Below are 27,169 nucleotides of genomic sequence, written 5' to 3' on the forward strand. Positions count from 1 at the left end.
TTCAAACTGGGGGTAACTTTGAAAGCTATAAAAAAAATCATGAAATTACAGCAAAATTGGCCAAAAATGCGTGAAAACGCCTGAAAACTAGAAAAATTCCAAATTATCATTATGGAGCACTCTTTCATAAATTCAATTCAAATTGTGTATACTGTATATGGATCATTTTGTTGGTGCTTGACGCGTATAAAGTGACCAAGAAGTGAATATTCATGTTTTTGACAATTTTTGACCTCGAGCGAAGTACATTTCAAGGGGCCTTCAAAGTTACCCCAAACCAAACGCTGGGTAACTTTGAAGGGCACTTATTTTGTCTCTTGCGCCTGACAGGAAAAAGGTAGACAATTTCTGTAACCGCCAAAACGTAGTGCTGACAATAGCTTTATCAAAAGCACCACACACATTTCCCCTATGTCCGCCATTCATACCCCTAAACATGAAAAATTCTGAAAAATCCTTCAATGTTATACCCCAGTTTACGGTACCTTGTAGTAGTATAGTACGTACTTACAGTAAGTACTGTTGGACTTACTATAGATAAGGTACAACATTAGATACTCATTACTCGTAAGTATATAAACGAATTCGATAGCCCAATAGGTACCGCCGCCGCGCCGAAGTGAAGCACCTTGGAGCGTAGCGCGCGCGCGTGCGCCCACCCATGAATACGAGTATGTGTACCGTGTAGTGTGTACCCGTACCTACGTAATACCTATTACCTATGTTAAAATGTGCGGGGCCGACGGCCGACGGACGACGGACGTATGCTAATCAAGTAATCACGCTAATTGCCCGTCATTTGAAATGTTAACGTAACGAATAGACTCGTGTTAAATATAGTCATCACAGGAAGCGTAATCAGTAATCACCGATCAGGGGTGGTTCGCCAGTTCGTGTTTGTTGGTGATGAAGCATGGCGCATGGCGCTTAGCGCTTAGCGTTTGGCTCATCTAATCACGCTTAATACGTATGTAGTTGCTCATACTCGAGATACACATACCTCCTACCTATGTGTATGTATCTATTACCTAAGTACATAATAGATATGTATGTGAATTGTGAATTGTGTATTGTGTATTGCGTAGGACGTACGAGATGTTAGCCTGACTGCAGTTGCACGTCACACGTGGACTCGTGGAGGGTGGCATGATATGGTAGATGGTACTCGTACGAACGATACAATTTCGACACGTAGTGGTTGGTTCTGGCGCATTATAGTATATAGGTACGTCTACAATCTACACGTGGGCGTTCTGGGTGATGTGAATTTCTTTGGTCCATGATGTCCGAATTCAATACCTACCTAGACCTACCAACCAACCAGTGCCAGTTCGTGCACCGTGCAGTGTACGGGTGTAGAGTGGAAGGGGGTGGGGGGTGCGTGAGCGTGAGTGTTCTCAAGTCGAAAATGGCGCAGTCGCGTCGGCAAAATGCCAAACGACCAAATGAGAAATGGCACCTCAGTGGTAGGCCAAATCGGCGATGACCCTTCAGCCATCACTGCACTTTACTATTGGTACGAGGCTATCGCCAATTCGCTACGCACCCGCAAGGCAATAATGTTGGATCGCGTATGCGTATTCTAATGAGTGATAATACGTATACGCCATACGGTACACGTATTGGGCTATTATTGCCTAGTGCACTACCGATACCGCCAACCGCCACCGAGCAAAAGAGTGCTCAAAAGTTGACATCGTCGCGTCGTACGGTGTCGGTGTCGCTGTCGGTCGCCTGCGAGTTGCGAGTTGCGAGTTGCGAGTTGCGAGTTGCAAGCTGGCAGTCTTTGAAACGGTCCACTGGATATTCGGGATAGAAATTAGAATCTTGTTGTACGTACTACGTACGTACGGTGCGGCGGCGGCGGCGGCGGCGGCGGCGGCGACATCGGCGTCAATAACGTGTACATAGTGTCGATTACCCAACAACTACATAGGTATTAGGTACTCGCGAGTAGGTTCTAGCACTAGCGAGGTACTTGGCTTACTATACATTACGTACAACCCAGGTAGGTGGAGGTAGAGGTACGAGTACATGTCCAATTGTCCATGTACTGTACAAGTGTAGAGTGTGGATGTGGATAGAAGATGAGAGATGCTGCGCCGTGCGCCGATAGATCTATATGTAGTAGTGTAGTACATACAGCCACAGCCACAGGTATAGGTATCCGTATCTACGTAAATACGCAGACATACGAGTATCTCTATCTACTGATAGCGAGGACGAGGACGAGATCGAGATCGAGATCGAGGTGCGATGCGATGCGCTGTGCAAGCTTCGGCGGGCTCGTTCGCCTTAAACTCATCAATCCATACGGTGTGGCGAAGCTAACCATTATAAATTAACAGTAGTTGCTGGGCGATCGAGCGTGGTAACGACTAACGACGTTGTTTTTGTTCTACTGCGGCGGCGGCGGCAGCGGCTGCGGCTGCTGCTGCTGCTGCTGCTGCTGTTGTTTCTTCTGTGTTAGTTTGGTACCTACCTATGGTATAGGTATACCATCTCGCTTTAAGGTGACAGCAGCGTCGATCTCCTCCGTCGTCGTCGTCGTCTTCTTCTTATTCTTCTGGTTCGGTTCGGTTTGGTTTGGTTTTTCTTTTTAAAATGTGGACCATTCGAGGAAATTAATCCCATAGCCGTGTAGTCGTCCGCAGCGCAGGCCACAGACGATTATCGCTAGTCATATCCTCGCGGCTGGATGCGGTAATCGTAATGGTGATGGTAATGGTGACGAAGGCGAAGACGAAGGCGACGACTATGGTGCGCCGCGCGGTCGTTGACGTTGAGGGATTCGGTGTCGCGTATCGTACTCGTACTCGTATCCGTCTTTGAATTTGCGGTAAACAAATATACGAGTACGAGTTGATACGAGTAAGTACCCATTTGTAGGTATTTGGTGGCACCATTACCCAAATGCCCATGCCATCGTATTCGTAATCGTAATCGTATAGCGGTTCGCTCACCAGTCACCACTTACCAGTTACCAGTTACCCTGTCCCATCGTCACCATCTTCATTGGTCATCGTGAACCTGCGCTCCGTAAGACTACTTTAGAGCACCTCACCCTTATGTCTAAATTACCTTACCTAAACCTTATTTTTGGAGAAGTATGCGTAATGATTAATGAAACCACATCCCTGCCCGCCGTTACATCCGATTCGTATTTCGTATATTTGCGTATACGCGTATACCTACGAGTACGCAGGTTCGAATATTAACTGCTGCTGCTCGACTGATAACGCTACTTTATTGGTACCTCTACCTACCTTTGTACGAATGCGAAAGAGTGTTGAACTAGATGGATGAGCTACCGAAAAATCTTTATTGTTCACTGCCTTACCGGTTTCATTTGGCTCTGGCTTACAAAGTATAAAAGTATACATACGTACGAACAGGAACATACGTAAATACCACTGCGGACTGCGTATAGTACCTACGTAAACTTGCGTGTATCAGTATGTCTACGAGTAATCGAGTATTGTAGTATGTAGTTATATGTACATGGTAGTGATAGTGGTACAATTACGAGTATGCTACCTACGAGTACGAGTACGAGTGGTACCTGAAGTATACGAGTAATTTCAGCTACGAGTTATACCGCAGCCGCGATTGCGGCAGAGAGATCGGCACCAACTATTAATGCTACACGTATTACTACTAGCGTTATACTCGTAGTAATTAAAGAATTTTGAAATATACGCGGCGCACAACTCGTTAAGCGTGTAACGTCCGACAGTTAATCTAAAACAAATCTGAATTCTGCAAATGGCGCGGTGGCGGCGGCGGCGGCGACGACGGTGGAAGAAGTTCTCGATATAGCGGAATACCATTCTGGTATACCTGTACCTCTACCTATACATATATCTATCCTACATATATGTATATAGCCATTAGCCGTAGCCGTAGCCGAGACTCGGTAAGAGGAGAAGAAGATGAAGAATAAGGTGGAGAGAAAAAAACGCATAAAACGCAGACGGCTCGTATTTATCGTATGATTGATGTAAAACCAGTTAATATTACGCTCGCATTGCTATTGCTATTGCTATTGCTATTGCTATTGCTGAAACAAAGGCTCGCCATCGTAAAACGTCTATTTTTATGTTCGCAACGCAATATTAGACCGCGCCACGCCACCGCCGCCGCCGCCGCCGCTTATTCGCACCCCGCGGGCTTGCAACGCGCACGCATTTCATCAAAAACTAGACTCATTCTTAAAGTTGCAGAGTGTAGAGTGGTCATCTGGTCAATGGCAATTGGCAGCGGCCAAAAGTGCAAAAGTTGACGTCTTCGTCAACGGTCACGGTGCAGACGCGACGGTGTTTTTGTACTCGTAGTCGTACGCAGCTGCGGCGCTGCGCGCTTGTCGAATTGTTGACATACTCGCGTATGAGAGATTGAGACTAGAGTCGCAGTCGAGAGCTATTCGAAAATTCCAAAAGCCGCCACAAAATTGCACCGAAGAAAAGTCAAGCGTGTAAATTTTCAAAATGTTGTCGTCTCGTACGTCGCGTCGGCGTCGGCGTCGTACCTATGGTTTGTTTGAGACATCAGCTACAGCTACAGCTACAGCTAGTCAGCAGCTTCGAAATACGAGTAATGGCGTTCTCTACGTCTACGTCTACGAAATTGTTCGTAAGCTATTTAGGAACGGCCAGAAGAAAGTGAAACGTGAAAGAATAAATCAAAATAATCATTCGTCAGATTACTCGATTCCGGGTTATCATTTAATCACTTATTACATATTAGCAAATGAATAAGACTGACGAGTTCGTTCGCGACTCGCGTTCGAAGTCAACAATGGGGCTGTGGGCTGTGGCCTGGGGCTGAGAGGTTTACATACTCAAATCACATTTCCTGAGTGGAAAGGGATGAAAGGGGGGGGTGGGGTAACCGAAATTCTGCGCAGGTATTTCTGTTTTTTGTTTTTTTTTTCGACGTAAGTTAAGTTTGTACATATGTACCATACGTTGAAGACTTCAGTTCGCAAGCGAAGGAGGGGGGGAAGAGGGACTGGCTGGAGATTTTGCTCGATAACTAATCTCTCGTCTCATCTCCTATACTCTCGTACAATGGTATTAAACTTGCTTCGAATCGCATTTCGCAACGTCTATTCTCGTCAAAATCTACGACATTGTTTTTGTGTTACACTGCAAGGTGTATCGTAATCGTACCTACTCGTGGATGGTTTGTTGTCTGCCCACTGCCCACGGCCCTAGGCCTCGGTTGGTCAAAATTGCGCTGCTTGGAAACGAGAACAACTTGTAACTACATGCTCGTGATACATTAGCGAATACGTACTTGTACACAAGTATTGGCAAAACGAATAGTCGAATGCGGTACACCGTACACAGTACACGCAGAAATCCGCGATTCGTTATAATTCATTACGGTTTGCATAACGTACCGTACCGTACCGTAACGTAACGTAACGTAATGTGATGTGTACTGTGCAGTTGTACTACGAGTAGTTGTACTTGTAGTAAATGGGCGCGGGCACTCCGCCCTGTCGGATTGTATGTACGAGCACTTATTTTATTCGTTCGTACTATCGTAATCGAGTCCACTGGACTGGACTGGACTGGACTGCCTTTATCTATGCCGATGCGACGATGCTGTGATGTAATGCGGAAAGTACTCCGTGTACTGGTACTGGTACTGGTACTGGTACTCGTATTCGTACTCGCACTCGTACATTGTACTTATACTAGCAATTGTTGGTGCTGCAGATGCTGGTATTGGGTATTGGTATAGTTGGCGTATGGCGTATGTATGTAGAGCAGAGCAGAGCAGCGCAGCGCGCTGGGTAGTCGGTGGCGTGGCTGTGGCTGTGGCCGTGGTCGTGGTCGTGGTCGCCGCACAGCAGTCAGCAGTGAGCAGTGGTCGGTTGGCTTTGGCTGGCAGCGTTTTCGTACCAGCACCGGCACCAGCACCGGCAGCAGCGCGGCGAGGCAGGCTCAATTCAACTTGGCTCAAAATACCTAAGCGTATTCGCATCCGTCGTCGAATTAAATCGTGAAACGCCCAACGCCCATTTCCGCCTCGCTTCGTCGCGGCGCCCGTCGCTCGCATTTCACCTCCTTCTCGTCGTCGTCGTCGTCGTTACATACAAGTACGTATACGTAGACGTACTACGTATCAGCTTCGTACGGCTATTCGCAATTCGCAATTCGTAATTCGCGCTGGCGCTGGCGCTACGATGCGCCGCACTGCGCCAAACCAACCACCGCGAATTAATTAATTGTTCGCCGCCACACCGCGCCACGCCACGCCACGCCGTATCGTATCCTTTCAGGCTAGGAGGTGTAAGTGTAGGTGTAGGTGTAGGTGTAGGTGGAGGCACGCGTAAGAATCGTTTTAATTACATCTCGTATGCTATGTACGCTACGTATACGTCTACACGCAATCGCATCTTCAATTTGAATAGGTACCTTACCTTCCTACCAACCAACTAACTAACTAACCAACCAACCAACCAACCAACCAACCAACCAACCAACCAACCAACCAACCAACCAATCAATCAATGAGACAAATCATCTCCTGGAGTTCTGGAAACGTACACTGAAAAAAAAAACAATAAAAATTACTATTTCAGTATAGTAACCGGATCCAATTCAAAAATAATAGTGATTTTTACTCAGCCAAAAAATACATTTTACCTATAGAATTAGGTAAAATAACTTTTCAAATCAGGTCTTTCGATAGAATCTTATTTCGAGAATCAAAAATCAAAAACGAAAAAATCAATTTCTCACTCTTCTGGTAAAACATTGTAAAATTTGTAAAAAATTATGAAATTTTGGCATTTATCCTCGTACAAGTGACCATAGCGAAATAGGTAGGTAGGTAGGTACACGTACATACGCAATTACGCGTAATAAGAAAATATGCTCTAAAAATGGTGAAAATCGCACGAAATATACTTCCTAGAGTAGGAAGTAGCTATATACGAGTACCTAGAAATATGCGAAACACACCCATCGCCCATAATACGCAAACCGAAATAGTGTTAGTGTTCAAAATGCGGGGATTTTTCTTAAAAGTCACGACTAAAACTACTTACGAGTATTTCATCGCGCTAGTGATTGAAAATTTTTTGAAACAAGTACGCGGTTGCTTATTTTACCTACCTACATAAACACGATACAATTATATTAACGTGTAATAACTAATAAGATAACCACGACTGGCGACCGTAATAACGTGAAACTTGCCCCACTTGGAAAAAAAAGTGGACACCGAGAGGTACGTAGGTATCGCGAGGTGTCTATTAATATCGAGCTCGAGCTCGAGCGTAGTTGGCGTCGTTGGCCAGAATTTTCATGACAAAAGGTGGATTGACAGCACTGAGAGTGAGCAGTGAGCAGTGAGCGGTGAGCGCATTATTGCTGAAAAGTCAAAAATCAAAACACAAATCTTAAATGCTCGCCCGCAAATAGCAATAATATCGAGCTCATACACATATATCTATTATCTACCACTACCTACTTGAACTTATACCTCTATACTAGTGCTCGTTTGGAGTTGGAGGTGTTTTACTCGTACGGCGTGGCGCATGGCGTGGCGTGGCGTGGCCTCTGGCCTGGCTTATTGGTATTTGTGAATTGTGTCAACTGTGAAGCGCCAAGCGCCAGGCCCCAAGCGCGACCCACTTGGCTTGTACGGCAAATTAGCGTAATGAGCGTAAGGCGTATAAGCTAATTTTACGAGTACGTAGTACGTAACGTACATCTACGTACACCTACCATATCTACACATACGTGTATTACGGTATTACGTGTACTGTACGTACGAGGGTAAATTCAAAAGTAAAGGTTCCCTCCCCCGCCCCCGCGCCCCGTAACTCTGCAACGAGTCGAGTTACGATTACGAAACAAAAAACAAAACCACATTCGGATTCTACCTACCAACATTTTACCTGCTATACTTTTCATTTCCACAATTCCACATATTTACAATTTAATTCGATACATTTTTTTCAACCTTTAAATCAACTTTGAAATTTCAACTTCGATGAGCTTTCCGCGTCCACATTTTTCAAGCACCGCACGATTTTACACTTCATCTTGCATTTTGAAGGAAAATCGCGACGAATTTTGAGGCAAAACTGCGAAGGGAGACGAGAAATGGGCGCATTTTGCCACAACACGAGGAACAAAAAGTCCATCCGTGCGCGTGCGCGTGCGCGTGCGCGTGCGCGTGCGGTACAAACATCAAAATTTCTCTGAAGCCTTCGAGTTTTAAAAAACGAGGTGTTTTTTCATGGCGTTTTCTCAAATTTTACGACTCGAGATGTGCAATGTGTCGTCACTTGGTCAGTCGTGAGAGGAAAACGTAGTGGGCTAGTGCCATGCCATGCCATGCCCCATCGTGTGACCGAGTTGGTCAACTTTTTCTTTTTCATCTTCAAAGCACGCAAATTGGCAAAAATTCATACGAGCAGGCTGTTGGCGTATTGGCATTGGCATTGGCATTGGAATTGGCAGGCTGGCAGTTGAACAGCTACAGCTAAAACGTGTGCAGAGTAGTTGGAGTTGATAAAGTAGGTAGCTAGGTACATACTGCATACGAGTGTAATTGTGTAGCACATACGTACATAGGAATGGAGTGTATACCGTGGTCGCGTCGCGTCGGGTCTGCATTCTGCAGTCTGTAGCTGTAGCTGTAGCTGCACTCACCGCACCACTAAGCTTGCGTGCGATTTGCCATCAACAGGATGAGATGCGATGCGATGAGTTGAGTTGAAATGAAAATGTGCGACGTACGTAAACGTATCTAGATGTACATTTATAGAGGATTATACTCGTATCGTATGTAATGCTAATGCTGTTACACACATCTTGCACATACACATTATATGGTGTAGTAAGGCACGGCAGCGGCGGCGGCAGCAGCAGCAGCAGCAGCAGCGACGAATGTGGTGGAACCGACACATGTTCTACTGTGCATTCGCTTTAGTATACATATATGTACGATTATCAACTCGTATGTAAGCGAATAAGTAATTAAACATCCGTACTACTACTGTACGACTTTCCGTACTACGTTCTACGTATACATACTCGTACTATGTAATGTACGATTAGACGTGTGACTTTACATACTCGTATCTATTACGTGCGTGGTGCGGTGCGGTACAATTTAAGAAAAAGTAGGTACTGATTGCGAGTACATAAACCGAATCGTATACGTAAACTTGGACTGGAAGAACGCGAATAACGCGATCGCTGGCCATCGAACTTGTTCAACACTCGTAATGGTTGCTGATTGATCGCGTACGCCGCTCTACGCAACCTCAACATTTTTCGTTTTTCTCAAAAGTACATATGTATAGGTAGCCAGCCAGGTACCTCGCCTACCTCGGACATCGGACATTCTACTCCAAATACGAGTAGGTCTCGCGCCGCGCCGCGCCGCCAATGATGAAAATTTCACCCCGTCCGCGTCCTTTCAAAGTTTGAAATCGCTGCGAATGAAAAAGTACGATTACCTAAATTACATATACATACGTCTTTTTTACGATTACGAATAAAACGACGATTAACATAATTATACTCGACACTCGTTACTCGTAGAGTAGTCGTAGTCAGGGGCATAAATACCGGGTGGGGGGGGGCGTCAAGTAAAAATACACATTTTTTTGTATAATATCTTGTATCTTGATTTCACCTCCCCCCCCCCCCCACCATTCCTCTCAGAAGGAGTGTCGAGTTACGCTACTGGTCGTAGTAAGTAGAAGTACGTATACGTATGGTTAATGGTACGAGTAAAATACGCGCGAGAACCAAACAACCAATTCATAAACGCCCGCACCTCGTCACTCGGCCTGCTATCGCTATTTGAACGCGGTACGACTGTACGAGTATTCGCGTCGATGCTGGCCTGATAGTTAGTTAGATGCACAGATGAGATGAGATGAGACGAGATGAAACGAGTAAAGCTTAGCTAGTAGCTACTAGCTACCCGCCGCAACCGCTGCTTCAGCTTGCTCGCGCCCGCCCCACGCCTCGCCTCGCCGCACCGTCCAGCTCACAAAATAAGAATAAGTGGGCGTTTAAAGATAACTCTTTAATTCGCGTTCGCTGTGCCCAGCTGCCGAGCATCCACGAAAACGACCGAAGCGCACGAATAGCGCCCTCCACTTTAATGAGTGTAAATCGTATCATGTGTGTTTTGAATTCTTATCTGCTCTTAACCACGTGTGAAGGGTACTTATTGCGTAATAAGCGATCGCTGTTCACTTACCACTTACACTTACACCTACACCTACACCCAAATCGCTCGCCACCTTTTTTCTTTTCGTTTTTTTTTTTTTTTTTTTGGTTGTTTTTTGTGTTTTTTGTGTGTGGTTTTTTTTTTCGTTTTCTGTTTCTTATTTTTTCGTGAATTGTTCTTACATTTTTTGTTCGTTTTTTTTTTTCATTTGTTTTGGTTTTTGGTTTTGTTTTTGTTGTTGCGGGGTGTCATCGATGTTATTATTGCCGTGCGAGTTTTTTGTTTTCGTCCGACTGCGCCGCTCTCTCACTTACGAGCTGCCCTCATCTCATTGCGATGTTTGATTTTTACGTTTCGATATAACTTTTCGCGATTAACCAGCACCCACCTACCTACCTACCTACCTACCTGTTTTATGTGTTTATAATCGAAAAACGGCGCGTGTGCATATCTACCTACGAGTATGCTCTACTTTCATTCTACATAGTACATACGCGTAAAAATACGAGTAAATGTAGACGGTTGTGCTTTTTTTGTTTTTCATTTTCGTTGCGAGTACCCACCCACCCACCCACCTACCTACCTACCTAGCACCTCGACGTATTTATATAGAAATTGGTTTGCGTTTTTCTCTGTTTTCAGTTCGCGGTGTTTTAAATTTCGTTTTCAAGTGGCCGTTTGTAGTTTGGTGCGGTTTTTAAATTTGACGGAACGCCGTTTGGCGGCGGAATTTTTCAAAATTGCCACAGCGAACAGCGCCCAAGTCGCTGCCGATCTCGGCTGCAGCATTTTTCCGACATCCGCAGCAGCTTGCGAGATTGCGGATCGGCGCGGCGCGGCTTGAAAATGTCCGTCCGACCAACGTCAACTTGAGGACGCGAGAATAGGATATGTATCCGTGGTATACGACCAGCAGTAGCAGCGGCGGCGGCGGCGGCGGCAGCGGCAGCAACAGAGATTTTGTCGGACAATTGTGCGGCGGCGGCGGCGGCGGCGGCAGTCCTATGCCAGCGATCAAAACTGAAAACGGATACAACGATTGTATGTTGGCTTTGGATTACGCTTCTCAATCAAAGGTAAGAGACCAAGACTGACCTTATCTTATAATATACCGAATACGTATAAGTTACCTACCTACGTACCTACATATACCTAGATGTATAGTTGTAGATATACTTAACTTATGTACCTACTCGTACTCGCTTTGGCCGACCTTAGCCTACAAATGCAAAAATAGCGGCTCTAAAAGGCTGTGAAACGAGAAACGATGCCATATGCTCAGATAGGTCTAACGTAACTCCCATGCCCGCGATGCCCGCGATGCCCGCGATGGTGATTCGTAATAGGCAGAGAAGGCTTCAAAATTATGCCCCAACCTTAGAGCCCCGCGTAACGTACTCGTACTCGTACTCGTACTACGATAACGTGTCATCCTTAGGCTTACTCCAAAACATACCACCTTAGGTTATTGGCCTTTTGTGTTGCGCAGCTTTCTGCAAATCAAATTTTATATGTATACCTACAACCTAGACCTACTGGTGGTGTGGTTGAACCAAATCTCTGTCGATAATACTCGTAGGTATGGTTACTCTTTGAAAACTTGCTGCAACTTGCTGGAACGGTGTACCCGTACCCCAAGTACCCCAAATTCCAATGCTCGAGTACCAATGTGTACTCGTATGTTGTACTCGGATGTGTAATCAACTAATCACTGTAGCCCATACCCATTACCTACACATCGTTCACGGTTGAATTGAAAATGAAAAAGGAAGAAAGAAACAGTCGTAGCCTAATTGAATGAATACCTATTACCTATACCTACCTAAGTTACGTAGTAAGGCTAGGCTATGGCGCGAATCGTAAAATTTCTATTCCAAAATACACGACAGGTCGTGTCGGCTCGGCTCGGCTAGTTGCCAAAATTTTCGTACGCCTAGCAGGTTACTCGTATGGTGTCTAGCTCTAGCTGTCTGTGTCTACGTAGGTCTAGTACAAAAGGTACGTACTACGTACTACATACTTAGTAGAGTACCCTATACGTAGACGTACTCGCATTTGCTCGACTTGCACATGTGAGAAATCAGGGTGTCTAACAGCCCTTCCGGTCCTTCTAGGTCAGTAAAAGTTTGTCTTTTTGCCCGAAGGTCCTTCTTTTCGAAAAAGTCAGTAAAAAGTCCTCCTTTTTGCCCGAAGGTCCTTTCTGTTTTCCAAATTTTCGAATAATTCTGTCATTTAATCAAAATCAGGAATGGTGTATTTTCACATTAATAAGGATTTTCTATTTTTCTATAGAAAACTGGGCTCGAATCGTTCCCTATTTTTTTACCCCCTCTAAAATTTTTTAGAAAACAATTTAGATGAAAAATAACTATAACTCATCTAGTACCTAGACCAGAGTGTGTAGAATTCAGCGATGTACTCGCCAACTCATTTTGATGGAAATTAGTGCGTCCAATCCTTAAAATCAAAACACACTTTTTTAAAATTTTGTTAAGAAAATCGACTAAAATTCGCATCACATTTTTCGAAGTCTCCTGAATCCTGAACCATGAAGATTTAATGGAAAATGCAGTTTTTCAAGGGCATTGTGTTCCAAAAGAACCACAAAACATGTTGATATGGTTTTCAAATCGATTCGTGACTTTGGTGGCTTATTTTTCAGAAAATTCATTGGGGAGGGGGGGTGGGTAAAAAAACTGGGCCGTTACCCCTACTTTGCAAAAAATCGTAGGCAAAAAATGAAAAGCGAATATTTTTGAAATACCGCAGGTCACCGCATCTTCACGAAAAATAAATATTCGTACCCTATAGACGAAAAATTTGCTCCAATTTTTTTTTTTTTTTTTGGCGGGATAAAGCTGGCTAGTGGCACGAAAAAACAACAAAAAACAAAAAAAACAACGTGAAATGAAAACAAAAACGCGCGAATTTTGGATTTTGGATTTGAAGTTTGCAGGGTTGGTATAGAAATAAACGTTTTTTGATCGGGGCAATTGGCATTCGGGTGAGAGGCAGGTTTGAGGTAAAGTGCGAGAATACTAGATAGGAGGTACGTAGTACGTACTACGTATTTTCAAACGATGTAAAATCAATCCGCGGTTATACTCGTAATCGTATATTATGTGGAAATCAATTTTTTTCATTTTGAATTTTTTTTAGGCGCGCATTCGAAAATTTTTTAATGTGCCCGAAATTACGCGCCATCATTTTTTGATGAAAATTTCTGCGTAGGGCCTTACGATTGCCGCACGAATGCGGAATGTGGTCAAACTTGGAAAACGAATTTTGCCATCTCGAGACCGATAGGCGATATTACGAGTACCACCTATATCTACCGACACTGCTACACTGCTAGCAGTGCTAGCGAGGACAATTTCAAATTTTGCCTTTAAAAATAATACGTAATAACCGAACGAATGCCTTCCTCACTTCGGTAGTTTCTAGATTATCCGACTTTCGGGTTATCCGGTACAAATTTATCCTCTTTTTTTCGCATTATCCGACCCAAATCCAAAATTTCAAATAAAACCCCCGATTTTAGATTTTGGAATATTGCGTATAATGTGTAAATATGCAGTAGGTATGCGACGTTTTGTATTCTAACGGTATTATTTTCTTTGAAATCGACCGAACTCGTCTTAAAAAATTATAATTCGAGTCGGCAGGCTATCAAATTTTCAGTCGTGTACAAAAGTACGAGTACGAATATTATTTTTGTTTATTCGCGCGTTTTTTCAATTCATCGTCAATATTTTGAGCCAAAACTGATTTTCTGGATGAAAAATTGTCTTCTCAAGCTTACGCCCTTCATTTCTGCGCAAAAACTTTCCTTTCGGATTATCCGTCGACTTTTTTGGTATCCGACCCACCTGACCCGCCTGACCCACACAAATTTGCAGTTGCCTAGTGTAGGTACTAGGACTAGGTATAGGTTATAGGTAATCTACTTGGTATTCCCAACTCCAACTGGTGTCGAGTCGTGATCCCTGGACCCTGAATGTTGAAACTTGAAACGCGAAGAAAACTTGTTTTTTTTTTGCCAGAATTGTCTGCAAAATTCTGTTTTTGCCAAAATTGTCAAAAAAATCTCGTTAATCTCGAAACATTCGGTTTTTTCATTCACTTTTACGAGACGTTGACCTGATTTTTCTATTCGCGTAAATTACATCGGCTCGATTTTCGGATAATAATCTGATTTTGAACCAATCCTGGCAATCCTCTACGAGTAGAACGAATTTTACACTACTTTATAGTACAATTTTGCGATTTTGCGATTTTTTTTCAAAGTTTTTGAATTTTGGTAAGATTTGTCGAACACGTGCGTATGGTACTCGAAGACCTGTTAAAATTTTTGAAAATTGAAATCGAAATCGAAATTTGTATTTTTTGCAATATTACCGGCAGGGTGTCCGCAAGCCTGGAAAACCTGGAAAAGTCGGGGAATTTCGTAATTTTCACGCAAAATCCCTGGAATTTTGAAAAAATGATCGATCGCAAATTTTGGATAAGGACCTGCGATGAAAGGAAAACATTATATTTTTTACTTCTCGAAACATAAATTTTTAAAAACTGTCGGCCTCGCTTTGCTCGGGCTTGTTTTCTTTTCTTTTTCAGAGACAATATGAAAATTTCTAGATTATAAAAATCAAGTTTTAAAGCCAAAAAAGGAACTCCTCGCGAAAAAACCAATATTTTTTTTACGCATCTCGAAATACAAATTTACGAAAGCTTTCGACGCCAAAAAAACTACTCGTCCTCGCATTAAAAAACTTGGTTCTTACGCCTCTCGAAAAGCGAATTTTCAGAAGCTTTCGCCCTCGCTTCGCTCGAGCCAGTTCTCTTTTCTTTTTCAGAAGTAAGTAACTTCAAAAAAACAACATTCCCGTATTAAAATTTAAAAACCAAAAAATAAACTCCTCGCATTTGAAAAAAACTCGTTTCTAGGCATCTCGAAATTAAAATTTTTAGAAGTTCTCGACCTCGCTTCGTTCGGGCCAATTTGTTTCTCTTTTTAAAATGAACAAATTTTACATTTTGAGGTCTCCGAAAATCCAAAAAAGAAAAGAAAAATTTTCATAACTCATAATACGAATGAATACGTATTGTATCAAAATTGGCCAAACTTGATGCAGGTTGTTTTTTATATCCGAAGAAGTATCCAGTTCGAAGAGAAGCTTATAAAAAAAAATTACACTTTCTCTCCCCCCCCCCCAAAAAAAAAACTTCTTCAATTCGAGTATGGGTATGGATAAGCGTGGAAAATTTTTTAAAAAATGGTCTGGAAAAATGAAAAAATTGGTCTGGAAAACCTGGAAAAGTCAGGGAAAATCGTTTCCAGAAATGAGTGGACACCCTGTACGGATTTTGAGTTACGAGTAGATTTCCGAAGATTTTTTGGGTAATTTCTCCATTCTCGATACCATTTTCTAAGTTTCACTTACGATATTATCATTTCGGAGGATTTTTCTCCGCGAGTATTGCGAAAACGTGTTTTGTTTACTTTACTCGAATCGAAAAGAATATGAGAATTGTAACCGTCTAACCGAATCGCTCCGACCTCGATTTGAATTTTTTTGGTATTTTTTAAATCGCAGAGCTCGCGATTCGCGATTACAATCCTCGCTAACTCGAGTAGATGAGCGTTTTCACAACCTTTTGAACACATTTTCTAGGGTAGAATTTGACGCTCGACATTTTTTGTTCTGTACATTTTCCGCATATTATTTCGCATAATTTTGCAAGAAAAAAAAACGCGAAAAACTCATATTTTTTAGGGGGTTTTTTGGCAAATACGAGCCTTTTTCAGACAAAATTTCAATTTTACGGATTGGTAGGAAGAAAGTATGTACTTGTAAAAAGACACATTTTGGCGAAAACAGTTTTGGTGCCCAACTCTTCAATCCGGAGCTGTGGCGGTTCGACTTTTTCTTTTTGTCAGTATTACCCCGCTCCCTCCCTTCACTACGATAAAAAAAAACTGAAAAAAATCGCGTTGAAAGGCCCAGGCTTCCCCTACACATTCCGCGTAGTACCAGAATTTTCTCCCCACTACTCGTCGATACAGAATTTTTCTCGCGAAAAAACACGTTTTTTGGCTATACTGCCCAGAAGGGGGTGGAGGATTGGAAATTCCGCTCGAAAATTGTAATCGTAGGTACTAGGTAGTAGGTACCCACTACCCAACGATAATCCATCATGATTTTTCAAATCTGGGAACAGGGTCATTTTACCTATCTTACCTGGGAATACCTTTTAGTTTTGTACAGGGTGCCCAGAAATATCGAGCAGCCCTAAGAAAGTTTTTTATTACGAGTAAAAATATACGCGTAGGTTGGCAACGTGAACGGTTTAATAGATGCGTATGATTGGTGGAATGTTATCTCTCCAGTTCAACAACCAATCATGCGCTATCATTATTACGCGTATCATTCACTGTGACCAACCAACGTATTTTAGTAGAAAACTTTTTTAGGGGTGCTCGATATTTCTGGGCACCCTGTATGTACCTCTACCTGTAATACAGAAATGAAATAAATATATACTACTACTACTAGCAAGAGTGTACTTGCAACGTGCTTAGACATAGGGGTAACGGTCCTATTTTTTTTACCCCCCTAAGGACATACATATCTTGAAATTTCTTCTGACCTAATGAAGCTAGAGAAAAACTGAAAAGCGCATTGAAATCAGCAAACATTCGTTGACAAGATTCAGTGTTTGCCAAAAGTTTAATTTCATTAGGTTCGCCAGAAAAAAATTTTTTTGCAAAAAAAACGAGATCGCAATTTTTTTACTCCCATTCGCTATTTTTTACCCCCCCCCCCATTTTTTCTGTGTTTTCAATACAGTCGGCCCCGCTTATTGTGGTCGCATTTGTCCGAGACCAAATGATTCTATTAAGCGGGTGATTCTATAAAGGGAACTTTTGAAAAAACACAATTTTTACATACAAAATTTACTACAATTGTACATGCATACTAAAAAGACGGATTAAAATTACAATACTCGCAAATACACGATTTAGGCACATAACATATCTATTTTTCCAATTTTCAAATGTTTAGATTTTTCCCCCAAATTTATCATCACTTGAGAGAAAGTTTTTAGAAATTAAAATTTAAATATAAGAGAATAATAAGTTGAAAATTCAAAAAATTTTGATTTAAAGTAAGTGTGAAAAAACAAGCCATTACCCCCCCCCCCCAAAAAAAACAATATTTTTCAGAAAGGGGAGTCACAAAGTTTTCGTTTCATGCATGATTAAAAAATAGAAAGAAAGGACAAAAGTAGGACAATTTCTCAAGTTTTCCTACTTCGGAAAGCATTTTGATTTTTTTCATCATCATTTGAGAGAACATTTTTAGAAATCCAGATTTCCAAAAAAATAAGGAAATACATAAATAATGTAAGTAAGAAATTTGAAAATTTTTGATTTAAAATATGAAAAAACAAGTCATTTTCCCAAAAATACCGCAAAATGTCTCACAAAATGATTCTTCAAAGCAGGGAGCTTGCTTACATTAAAGGAGTAATTTCATTTTGAACATATTAAACGGGTGATTCTATCGAGCGGATCCACAATAAGCGGGGCCGACTGTAGTAACAACATAAGTAGATTCAACGTTTCCTGACAAATTATTAATTAATCATGCCAAAAAGGGCCCTTTCCGGCCTTTCCGTTATCATTAGTGTATTCATTGCTTGAAAACATAATTGAGAATAAAATTGAGAATTTATAAAGATTATTTGTGCAAATTTTCAACAAAAAAAATTTAATACACGTATTTTTGGACTCTAAAATTCCTGGACCACCGGATGAACGCATTTTTTTTTTTACAAGAAACTATTTTTTGGAAATTTTTTGCGGAGATAGATGGTAAAAAATTGCTGTGAAAGTTCCTGCCTCAATTTTCTGTTTCCGTGTTACTGCTATACTTAAGGTCTTCAATTTTGTGCCCGTTTTTGTTTCGTTTACTTTCATAGACAACCTAGTATATTAGAGGGGTATCAATCATTTATTCATTTTTTTTTGGTTGATTGTTTACATTGATGTAATCAACTGTAGAAAGTGTTTTTTGGACAATATTATTTACAAAAGTTCAGAGCCGTACATTCAAAACTTCCCCAAGAATGAATAAAATTGGTATCACGCCTTTAAACGGTCTTCAGCGAGCAAAAATTCTGAAAATAGTGAGGGGGGGGTAAAAAAAATTAGAGAACAAAAATTAATATGGATTTTCTATTTTTTTACCCGGTAAAAAAAAATAGAAAACTTGGCTCGAATCGTTCCCTATTTTTTTACCCCCTCTAAAATTTTTTAGAAAACAATTTAGATGAAAAATAACTATAACTCATCTAGTACCTAGACCAGAGTGTGTAGAATTCAGCGATGTACTCGCGAACTCATTTTGATGGAAATTAGTGCGTCCGTCCAATCCTTAAAATCAAAACACACTTTTTTAAAATTTTGTTAAGAAAATCGACTAAAATTCGCATCACATTTTTCGAAGTCTCCTGAATCTTGAACCATGAAGATTTAATGGAAAATGCAGTTTTTCAAGGGCATTGTGTTCCAAAAGAACCACAAAACATGTTGATATGGTTTTCAAATCGATTCGTGACTTTGGTGGCTTATTTTTCAGAAAATTCATGGGGGGGGGGTTAAAAAAACTGGGCCGTTACCCCTAAGTACATAAGTACATACTTACATACAATTAGGTATATCACATCACATCACATAAATTATAATGTTTTTGTGGTTACGTACACGTACACGTAAAGCGTAGCACGCACCACGCTGAACGTATTAGTTACCAGTTACCGGTTACGTATGCAGAGGGTGCTCAACCGAACCGAACCGGGTGAACATTTTCAATTGGCAAAATAATGCCGTGTAAAAAGTACACAAATGTTAGCCGCTTTAATCGGGCACCCTGTACATTGTACAACATTAATATACACATACACATAGACAAAGACATTTGACATTCTCGTAGTCGTACACCTGCTGGCTGCTACATAGTACATGGGTGCGAGGCTACAACTTGATACGATAAAGAAAAGAAAGGGAAGAAAGGACCACTCGAACACGCTTCGCACACAATAGCAATAGCAATAGCAAAACAGCAATAGGCTAAAAATAGCGAGCGCTCGTAAGGTGCTTTTTTGTCTTTCTTATCTGTTATCTGCCTAGTGCCTGGTAAAGCAGCCAAAAGGTATTCGTTCATTGTTAGATAACACACGGTTAGGTAATGGCCAATAGGTATTACAGCCGGGCCGGGCCGGGCAGGGCCAGGCCTGGCCAACGTGAAGGGTGAGGGGTGAAGGTGAGGCTTAGTTGAAATATTAGTCATGCAATTTTTATACTCCAAATTCGGCAATTCTTATAGGTATGACGATGACGCATCATCGCATGATAAGGGTGCAGCCGTAGCGCATTTTTGCTGTACGTAAATTGCAAATTGAACAAGTCATCGGTGACCAGGGATCGCGGAGGGGGGGGTCTAGTGCCTCCACCTCCAGCTCCGGCTCCCAAAATTTTTAAAAAAATACCTCCGGCTCCAGCTCCAGCTCCGGAGATTTTTCATGAGTACCTCCACCTCCACCTCCGGCTCCACTTGATAAATTTCAAGTACCTCTTGCTCCGGCTCCGGCTCCCGGAGCAAGGCCCAAAAAAGGGTATCCTCCGGGGGCTCCTGCCCTCCAGCTCCGCCTCCGGAGGTCAAGGAGGGGGGGTTTTGAGCCTTCCCCTCCGGCTATTTGAAAAAAAATACCTCCGGCTCCAGCTCCGGCTCCGGTTTTTTTTTGTAAGTGCCTCCGCCTCCACCTCCAGCTCCAGTAAAAAATTTCAAGTACCTCTTGCTCCGGCTCCTGCTCCCGGAGCAAGGCAAAAAAAGGGTACCCTCCGGGGGCCTCCGGGCCTCCACCTCCGCTCCGCTCCGCGATCCCTGTCGGTGACGCGCATTCATTCAATCAAATCAACCACCACCACCACCACCACCACACCGCACTCGACTGACTCGACTATGATGACGATGAGTCGATGAGACCGAGCGAAAGACGGACTCGCGCTCTGACTTTTGCCTTTTGCCTTTTGTTAATGGTTTTATAACCATCAATATAAAAACGAACACACTTTTTACAAAAGCAACCATTTCATTTTATTATTTTACACGAACGTATATAAAATTACACACGTAACCACATTTTTTAATACATTGAAGCGAGAAGATAAAATATACAAAAAATCACCTCGTTACGAGCGATAGAACAAGATTATTACGAGTGCATCGTTGCACTAACAATAGAGAAAAATTATCGGATAAGCATAAAGTAGGTATTTACAATGAGATAGGAAAAAGAAGGCGAAAATGCCTTAACAAACTCCCCCCCTTTGGCCCAAAAGGGACAAAGAAATACAAAAAAAAACAAAATAAAGTATCAATTATAAATACAAAAAAAAAACATATTTACATAAAAGATGATCATAAGATCTCAAACAATAGTTAATTGTACAAACTTAGCACAATTTATAACGAAAATTTCAAACAAAATACGTACAAGACCTTTTGAAAGGATACAGGAGAAAGGTCCTTAAACGAGGAAGGGGAAAAGAATCAACCCTAAAAGACAACTTCGAGTAAACAGACAAAATAGGTATTAAATCTGGTCAGAGTTTACAGGCAACAGAACTAGCTGTTGAACAGATCTTCGAAAAACACCATCCTTGGATCTGACCATCACATTACGAACAATGTTCGAAGAATCTGGGAACGTTTCAATAATTCGACCTAAAGGCCAACTAAGCACCGCTTCGTTGGGCGATTTGATTATAACGACATCTCCTACCTTCATATTTGGTAATTTTTTCTTCCACTTAGTACGTGCTTGAAGATAGGTTAAATATGATCGACGCCAAGAGGTCCAAAACGAGTCAATAATTGACCTCCACAAACGATAACGAATACCACACTTCACCAATAGATCGTCAGATGAAGGGGTGTCAAATGGACAACTGCCAATTAAAAAATGAGCTGGTGTTAAGGGCTCAATATCGTTGTTATTGGCTAGATAGGAGATTGGGCGAGAATTAAGAATGCTCTCAACTTTAATCACGACAGTGTTCAGTTCACTGTAAGACAATACTTGAGAGCCGATAGCCTTTAGAAGATAGGCTTTTCCTGACTTGACGGCAGCCTCCCACAGTCCACCTTGGTGTGGGGTGCGAGGTGCTATGAATTTCCAATCCATAAGTTTGTCATGTTGAATGACGTTACGAAATCCGACAAAATTGGTGGCGTTATCAGAATACATTGTGCTAGGCAACCCACGACGAGCGATAAAACGTTCAAAAGCAGCCACAAACGCTTCGGTTGATAAATTATCCACGAGTTCTAGATGCACAGCTCGAGTTGTGAAGCACACAAAAAATGCAATATAAACCTTGTAGTGTTTAACGGATCTGTGATTTACACATTTTACTTGGAAAAATCCTGACAAATCTACACCTGTGGTAGAAAATGGGCGAGAAATAGAAACTCGTTCCTTAGGCAAATCTGCCATAAATTGTTGAACTACACTAGCACCAATTTCAACACATCGGACACAGCTAATAATAGCCTTTTTCACCAAGTAAGTAAGACCGCCAATGATCCAATACCTACTTCGAATAAAATTAACCACAAAAGATTTCGAAGCATGAAAATATTTTTCATGAATATGAACGACAAAAAGTTCTAGAAAACGAGAGTATCTTGATAGGACAATAGGATGTTTAAATTTGTAGGAAAAATTTGAGGTAGACAAACGACCACCTACTCGGATCAAATTATCCTCATTAAGAACGACATTGAGTGAATACAAACTACTTTTCTTCGATATAAACTTGAGGGGCTTTTCTTTCAATTCGATAGACTTTTGATTCAATTTATTATACAACAAAACATTGTATTCTTTAGAAAAATGTTCCATCTGAGCTTCATGCAAAATTTTCATGAAAGTTACGTTACGTTCAGTCACAGATAATAATTTATCGTTTTCAATTGTGATCTCAGATTCGTCAATTACGTTACCTTTCTCAGAATCAGTACTATCATCATTTACGTTAGTATAATTTTTTCTCAGGATACGATTTTTAATATTTAAAATAAAACGAAAAATATAAGATAAAACGTTGATACATTTGACAAAGGATGAGTAATAATTCAAAAATGAAGAAACTAACTCCATTCTAGTAACGTTAAAACTACACTTTACTTTACAAGTTTCAAGAACTTCCTCAGAAGCATATTTAAAAGAGCGTGAATCGAGTGAGATATACTCTTCAAAATCGTCATTAATCCAAGCAGGACCACTAGTCCATAACGAATTTTCAATTAAATTTTGAGCAGAAATACCCCTGGTGGCCAAATCCGCAGGGTTGGATTTGGTATCTACATAAAACCAATTTTCTTTTAACGTATTGAGTAGTATTTTCGCTACTCTATTTGAAACGAATTGTTTCAGTTTTTCGACAGGATGATTAATCCAATTAAGTACCGTTTTTGAATCGGAAAAATTATACACATTTTCTACATCAATTTTAAGATTACTACATACTCTAGAAATTAATTGGGATAATATCACTGCCGCGAGTAATTCTAAACGATGAATATTAGGTGGCTTAACAGGTGCCACACGAGATTTAGCACATACAAATGTTACAGTTATGTTGCCATTAACGCTAATACTGCGTAGATAAATTACAGCACAATAAGCTTTAGTAGATGCGTCACAAAAACCAATCAGATGGTAGATTTTTACATCCTCAAATAACGAATATGGTCGAGGTATCGAGAATTTTGATAAAATACTTAAGTCGTTGCGATAAGACAAATACTCTTGAATAATATCACTAGGTACGACGTCATCCCAGCCAATAGGCTGTTTCCATAAAGCTTGCATCAATAATTTAGCTCTAATGGTCAAAGGTGTTAAAATTCCTAAAATATCAAATATACGAGAAATATCAGATAACATAACACGTTTCGTAATACTATCAGGCAACGGCGTTAAATTAATCATTACATTCAATGTATCAGATTGAGGGCTCCATACCAAGCCAAGTACGTAAATAGAAGGGTCGTTACCCAATACACGTGAGTTCAAGGGTTCTATCAGAGAACTATCAATATTTTCCAATAATTCAGCCGAATTTGACTGGTATTTACATAAGGGAAAGCCATATGATTCTAAAGTAGAATGAATTAAATTCAAAATTTCGCGAGCAGCTTCAACATTTTTGGCACCAGTCATTAAATTATCCATGTAAAAACCTTTGCGAATAATTTTAGCAATAATAGGAAATTCGTGTTCAATATCTCTAGCAATTACTTGAAGGCATTTTGTAGCCATATAAGCGGCAGGTCCAGTACCGTAAGTTAAAGTCATCAATTCGAATAAAGAAATAGGATCAGATAAACCATATCTCCATAAAATACGTTGAAATTTTCGATCATCAGCATGAATTAAAATTTGCCGGTACATATGTTTAATATCTGCACAATAAGCGATAATAAATTGGCGAAAAGAAATTACGTTATCAAAAAGCTCTGGTTGGAGCGTTGGACCAGATAATAAATGATCATTGAGTGAGGTACCGGACTTATCGTTACAAGATGCATTAAATACTACTCTATATTTTGTATCAGTAGGAGTATTTTTAACAACCATATGGTGGGGAATATAATAAGAGTTTACATCAAAAGATTCGATTTTTTTCATATGATTCAAATTTTCATACTCGTTCATAAACTTACAATAAGCTTCGCGAACTGCACTTGATTTTTTCTCATTTTTCAATAACATAACTTTAGCCTTATTGAAAGAGCCATTCAGAACGTTAATAGAAGGTTTTACAGGTAAACGTAATACAAACCTACCAGTAGAGTCACGTTGATAGGTTGATTCAAAATGTTTCTCGATTTCGACATGTTCGGCAGGTTTTTCAGCCTCATTAGGATTCGATTCAAAAATATCTTCAATTTGACAAAATCGTTTCAATTGTTGTTCAATGTCAACATTAGTTAGGCCACAATAAGCTGTTGAAAGAAAAGAAGACTTTTGAGAACCAGAGATAATAAAACCAAAATGAGTATCTCTTAAACAAATACCCTCATAAAAGTGTCTTTGGTCTCCAAGAACAAATTCAACATACTCAGCTCCTAGAATGATATCAACCGACGAGTAAGGCAATTCATTAGATTCAGCAAATTTGAGTTTAGAAAATTTACCAAGAATTTTCCCTACATTTTGGCGAGAAATACTATAAGGAATTTTTTTAACGATATCAGCCTCGATGCTCATTTGAAATTTAGAAAATCGTGATTCCAATACGAATTTAGTTTTATGCTGAAGCGTTTTAGTAGTATCATTGATACCTATCAACGTGATTGGATTATCGTTTTTAAGAACAGGTAATTTAGCGCGATTACAAATATCACGAGTAATTAAACAAGTTTCGGACCCTTGGTCCAATAAGATACGAGCAGGAATTACTTTACCATCAGCTGATTTCACATTTACCACTGCCGTAGACAGGAAAACAGTTTTATTTGAAGATATTGGCGACGTTGGTTTGGTATCACCAGTGTGAGCGGTGAGTGTTGATTTGGGCTCAGGTTTAGTTTCAGTATCGTTAGACTTTGCGTTATCTTCATTCGACGACGTTGTGTTGAAGTGTAGTAAGGAGTGGTGAGAAGCTCCGCAGGTTTTACACTTCGAACGTTTACAATTGGTGACATGATGGTGCGGATTGAAACATAGACGACAAAGCTCCGATGATTTCACAATTTTGTGCCTTTCTTGAGGCGTTTTTGATAGGAACGTTGAACAATCATTCAGGAAATGATTATTATTGCATACGACACAACGAACGCTCGGCGGAACAGGTTTTTTAGACAGGGTAGCAGTGGCGGTAGTTTTGCGTTCCGACTTCGTTTTATCACCTTTGGATTTAGACTGTTGAGATTCAACCTGTCGCTCATCCGCGACAAAGGCACGATTGCGCAGGAATTTTTCGATTTCTTTGTAGGTAGGAAACTCTTTATTAGATGAAATCGAATTCTCCCAATCAACGGCTGTCCGATTATCCAACTTGGTTGATACCAAAAAACAAACAAAACGAGAAAAGGCACCATCGCATTCTAATTTATTGGCCTTTAATCCTCGCATAACGATATCGATTTCATCAGTTAATTGGCGAATTTGGCTAGCAGTTTTAATTGGTTCCACACCGATGAGCTTTTTAAACAGTATACGAATTACCAATCTTCGATTATCGAATTTACTCAGCATATAATTCCAAGCTTCGACGTATAACTCATCTTCAAGATCGAAATCGCGTAACAAATCTTTGGCATCACCAATACAAGATTGTTTCAAATAATACAGTTTTTGCACGTTACTCAAATCACCTTGGTTATGAACTAAATTCTCGAATAATCCACGATAATTCTGGAAGTTCAAAATATTACCATCGAACGTAGGTGGAGAAATTTTGGCGAGCTTTGGAGTACAAGCAGGAGCGTGCATCGATTCGTTAGGCGATCCTGGTATAGAATTACGACTAATATCACCCGCTAATTTAGAACGTTGAGCTTTACATTTCGCTTCCATTGAGCGAAGTTTAGGAGCGTAAAGTTTTTTCTCCGTTTCGAGAGCAGTTTCCAAAGCGACGGATTTTGTATCATCGGTTAAGGCGAGGGTAATTTCATCATCGTAATCGTTGAGCATTTCAAGCCGAATTCGTAAATCGGCGGCAATAGTTTCAAGTAGATTGATTTGCTCTAAATTGAGCGTTGACTTGTTGACTAAATCGTCAGCTTCGATTAATAATTTCTTCACATCGCGAGATAATGGACGACGCTTTCTCTTTTGTTCTTCCGTTAAGTTATCCATAGTTGGATTTGAATAATGCACTATTATTCGAAAATTGAAAAATTAAAGTTCATATTACCGGATCAAAATCCGGCCCGACCGAAGGACCATGTTAATGGTTTTATAACCATCAATATAAAAACGAACACACTTTTTACTAAAGCAACCATTTCATTTTATTATTTTACACGAACGTATATAAAATTACACACGTAACCACATTTTTTAATACATTGAAGCGAGAAGATAAAATATACAAAAAATCACCTCGTTACGAGCGATAGAACAAGATTATTACGAGTGCATCGTTGCACTAACAATAGAGAAAAATTATCGGATAAGCATAAAGTAGGTATTTACAATGAGATAGGAAAAAGAAGGCGAAAATGCCTTAACACCTTTTGCCTTTGCCGTGTTCATTAGTCGACAGTCGGAGTTCAGGTTATCAGGTACAATTCGTATCGTATCGTAGGTGTTCGTTACATGGCGCGGTCGTTGCGGTTTTTATGTACTTTTTAGTTTGATTTTGAGATACTTACTTATGTACTTATTGTGACTGTAACACGACGTATCCGTATCCGTATCCGTATCGATAATCAGCATTGGCAACAGTTGATAACCTATGTGTATGTACAATGTATTACGTAATAGCGAGTGCAATTGGAGTGGTAGACGGCGTGGATGGCGTGGTACAGAAAAATGTCGAGCCCCGAGCCCTGTGCCCTGTGCGGTGTGTCCTTTGCGAGTCCGACTATACTGCTGTTGTCATAAGTAGGTATCAGAGTCCTGCACGGTATAGTTGATTCAACTAGTTATCTGTCAAAGCATTCGAATAAATCCAACTACGAGTTGCCAACTAGATAACTGTTAGCGGCGCGCGCATCAAATAGTTACTAACTATTTGTAACTGCAGTTACTTTGTACGGTATGGTTAACTAACTAGTTGATCCAACTATTTCTCGTTGTGTTACGAGTACTTTTGTGAGGGGTGACGAGCATACCTATTTCCGATAAGATTTTGGATAAATATGCTATAGGT

The 27,169-nt window shown here is 40.8% G+C and overlaps 1 protein-coding gene across 1 annotated transcript; it reads right to left on the reverse strand.

Moving 5' to 3' along the window:
- Positions 1-20,874: 20,874 nt before the first annotated feature.
- Positions 20,875-26,151, reverse strand: LOC135843423 (uncharacterized). The gene has a single exon (XM_065361304.1). It carries the CDS (start codon positions 26,149-26,151, stop codon positions 20,875-20,877), a length of 5,277 nt encoding a protein of 1,758 aa, XP_065217376.1.
- Positions 26,152-27,169: the final 1,018 nt, after the last annotated feature.

This window comes from Planococcus citri, chromosome 4 (assembly GCF_950023065.1).
Source record: "Planococcus citri chromosome 4, ihPlaCitr1.1, whole genome shotgun sequence".
Lineage (NCBI taxonomy): Eukaryota > Metazoa > Arthropoda > Insecta > Hemiptera > Pseudococcidae > Planococcus > Planococcus citri.

Coding starts and splice junctions, on each gene's coding strand:
- LOC135843423 (XM_065361304.1), bottom strand. CDS start 26,151: ATGGATAACTTAACGGAAGAACAAAAGAGAAAGCGTCGTCCATTATCT.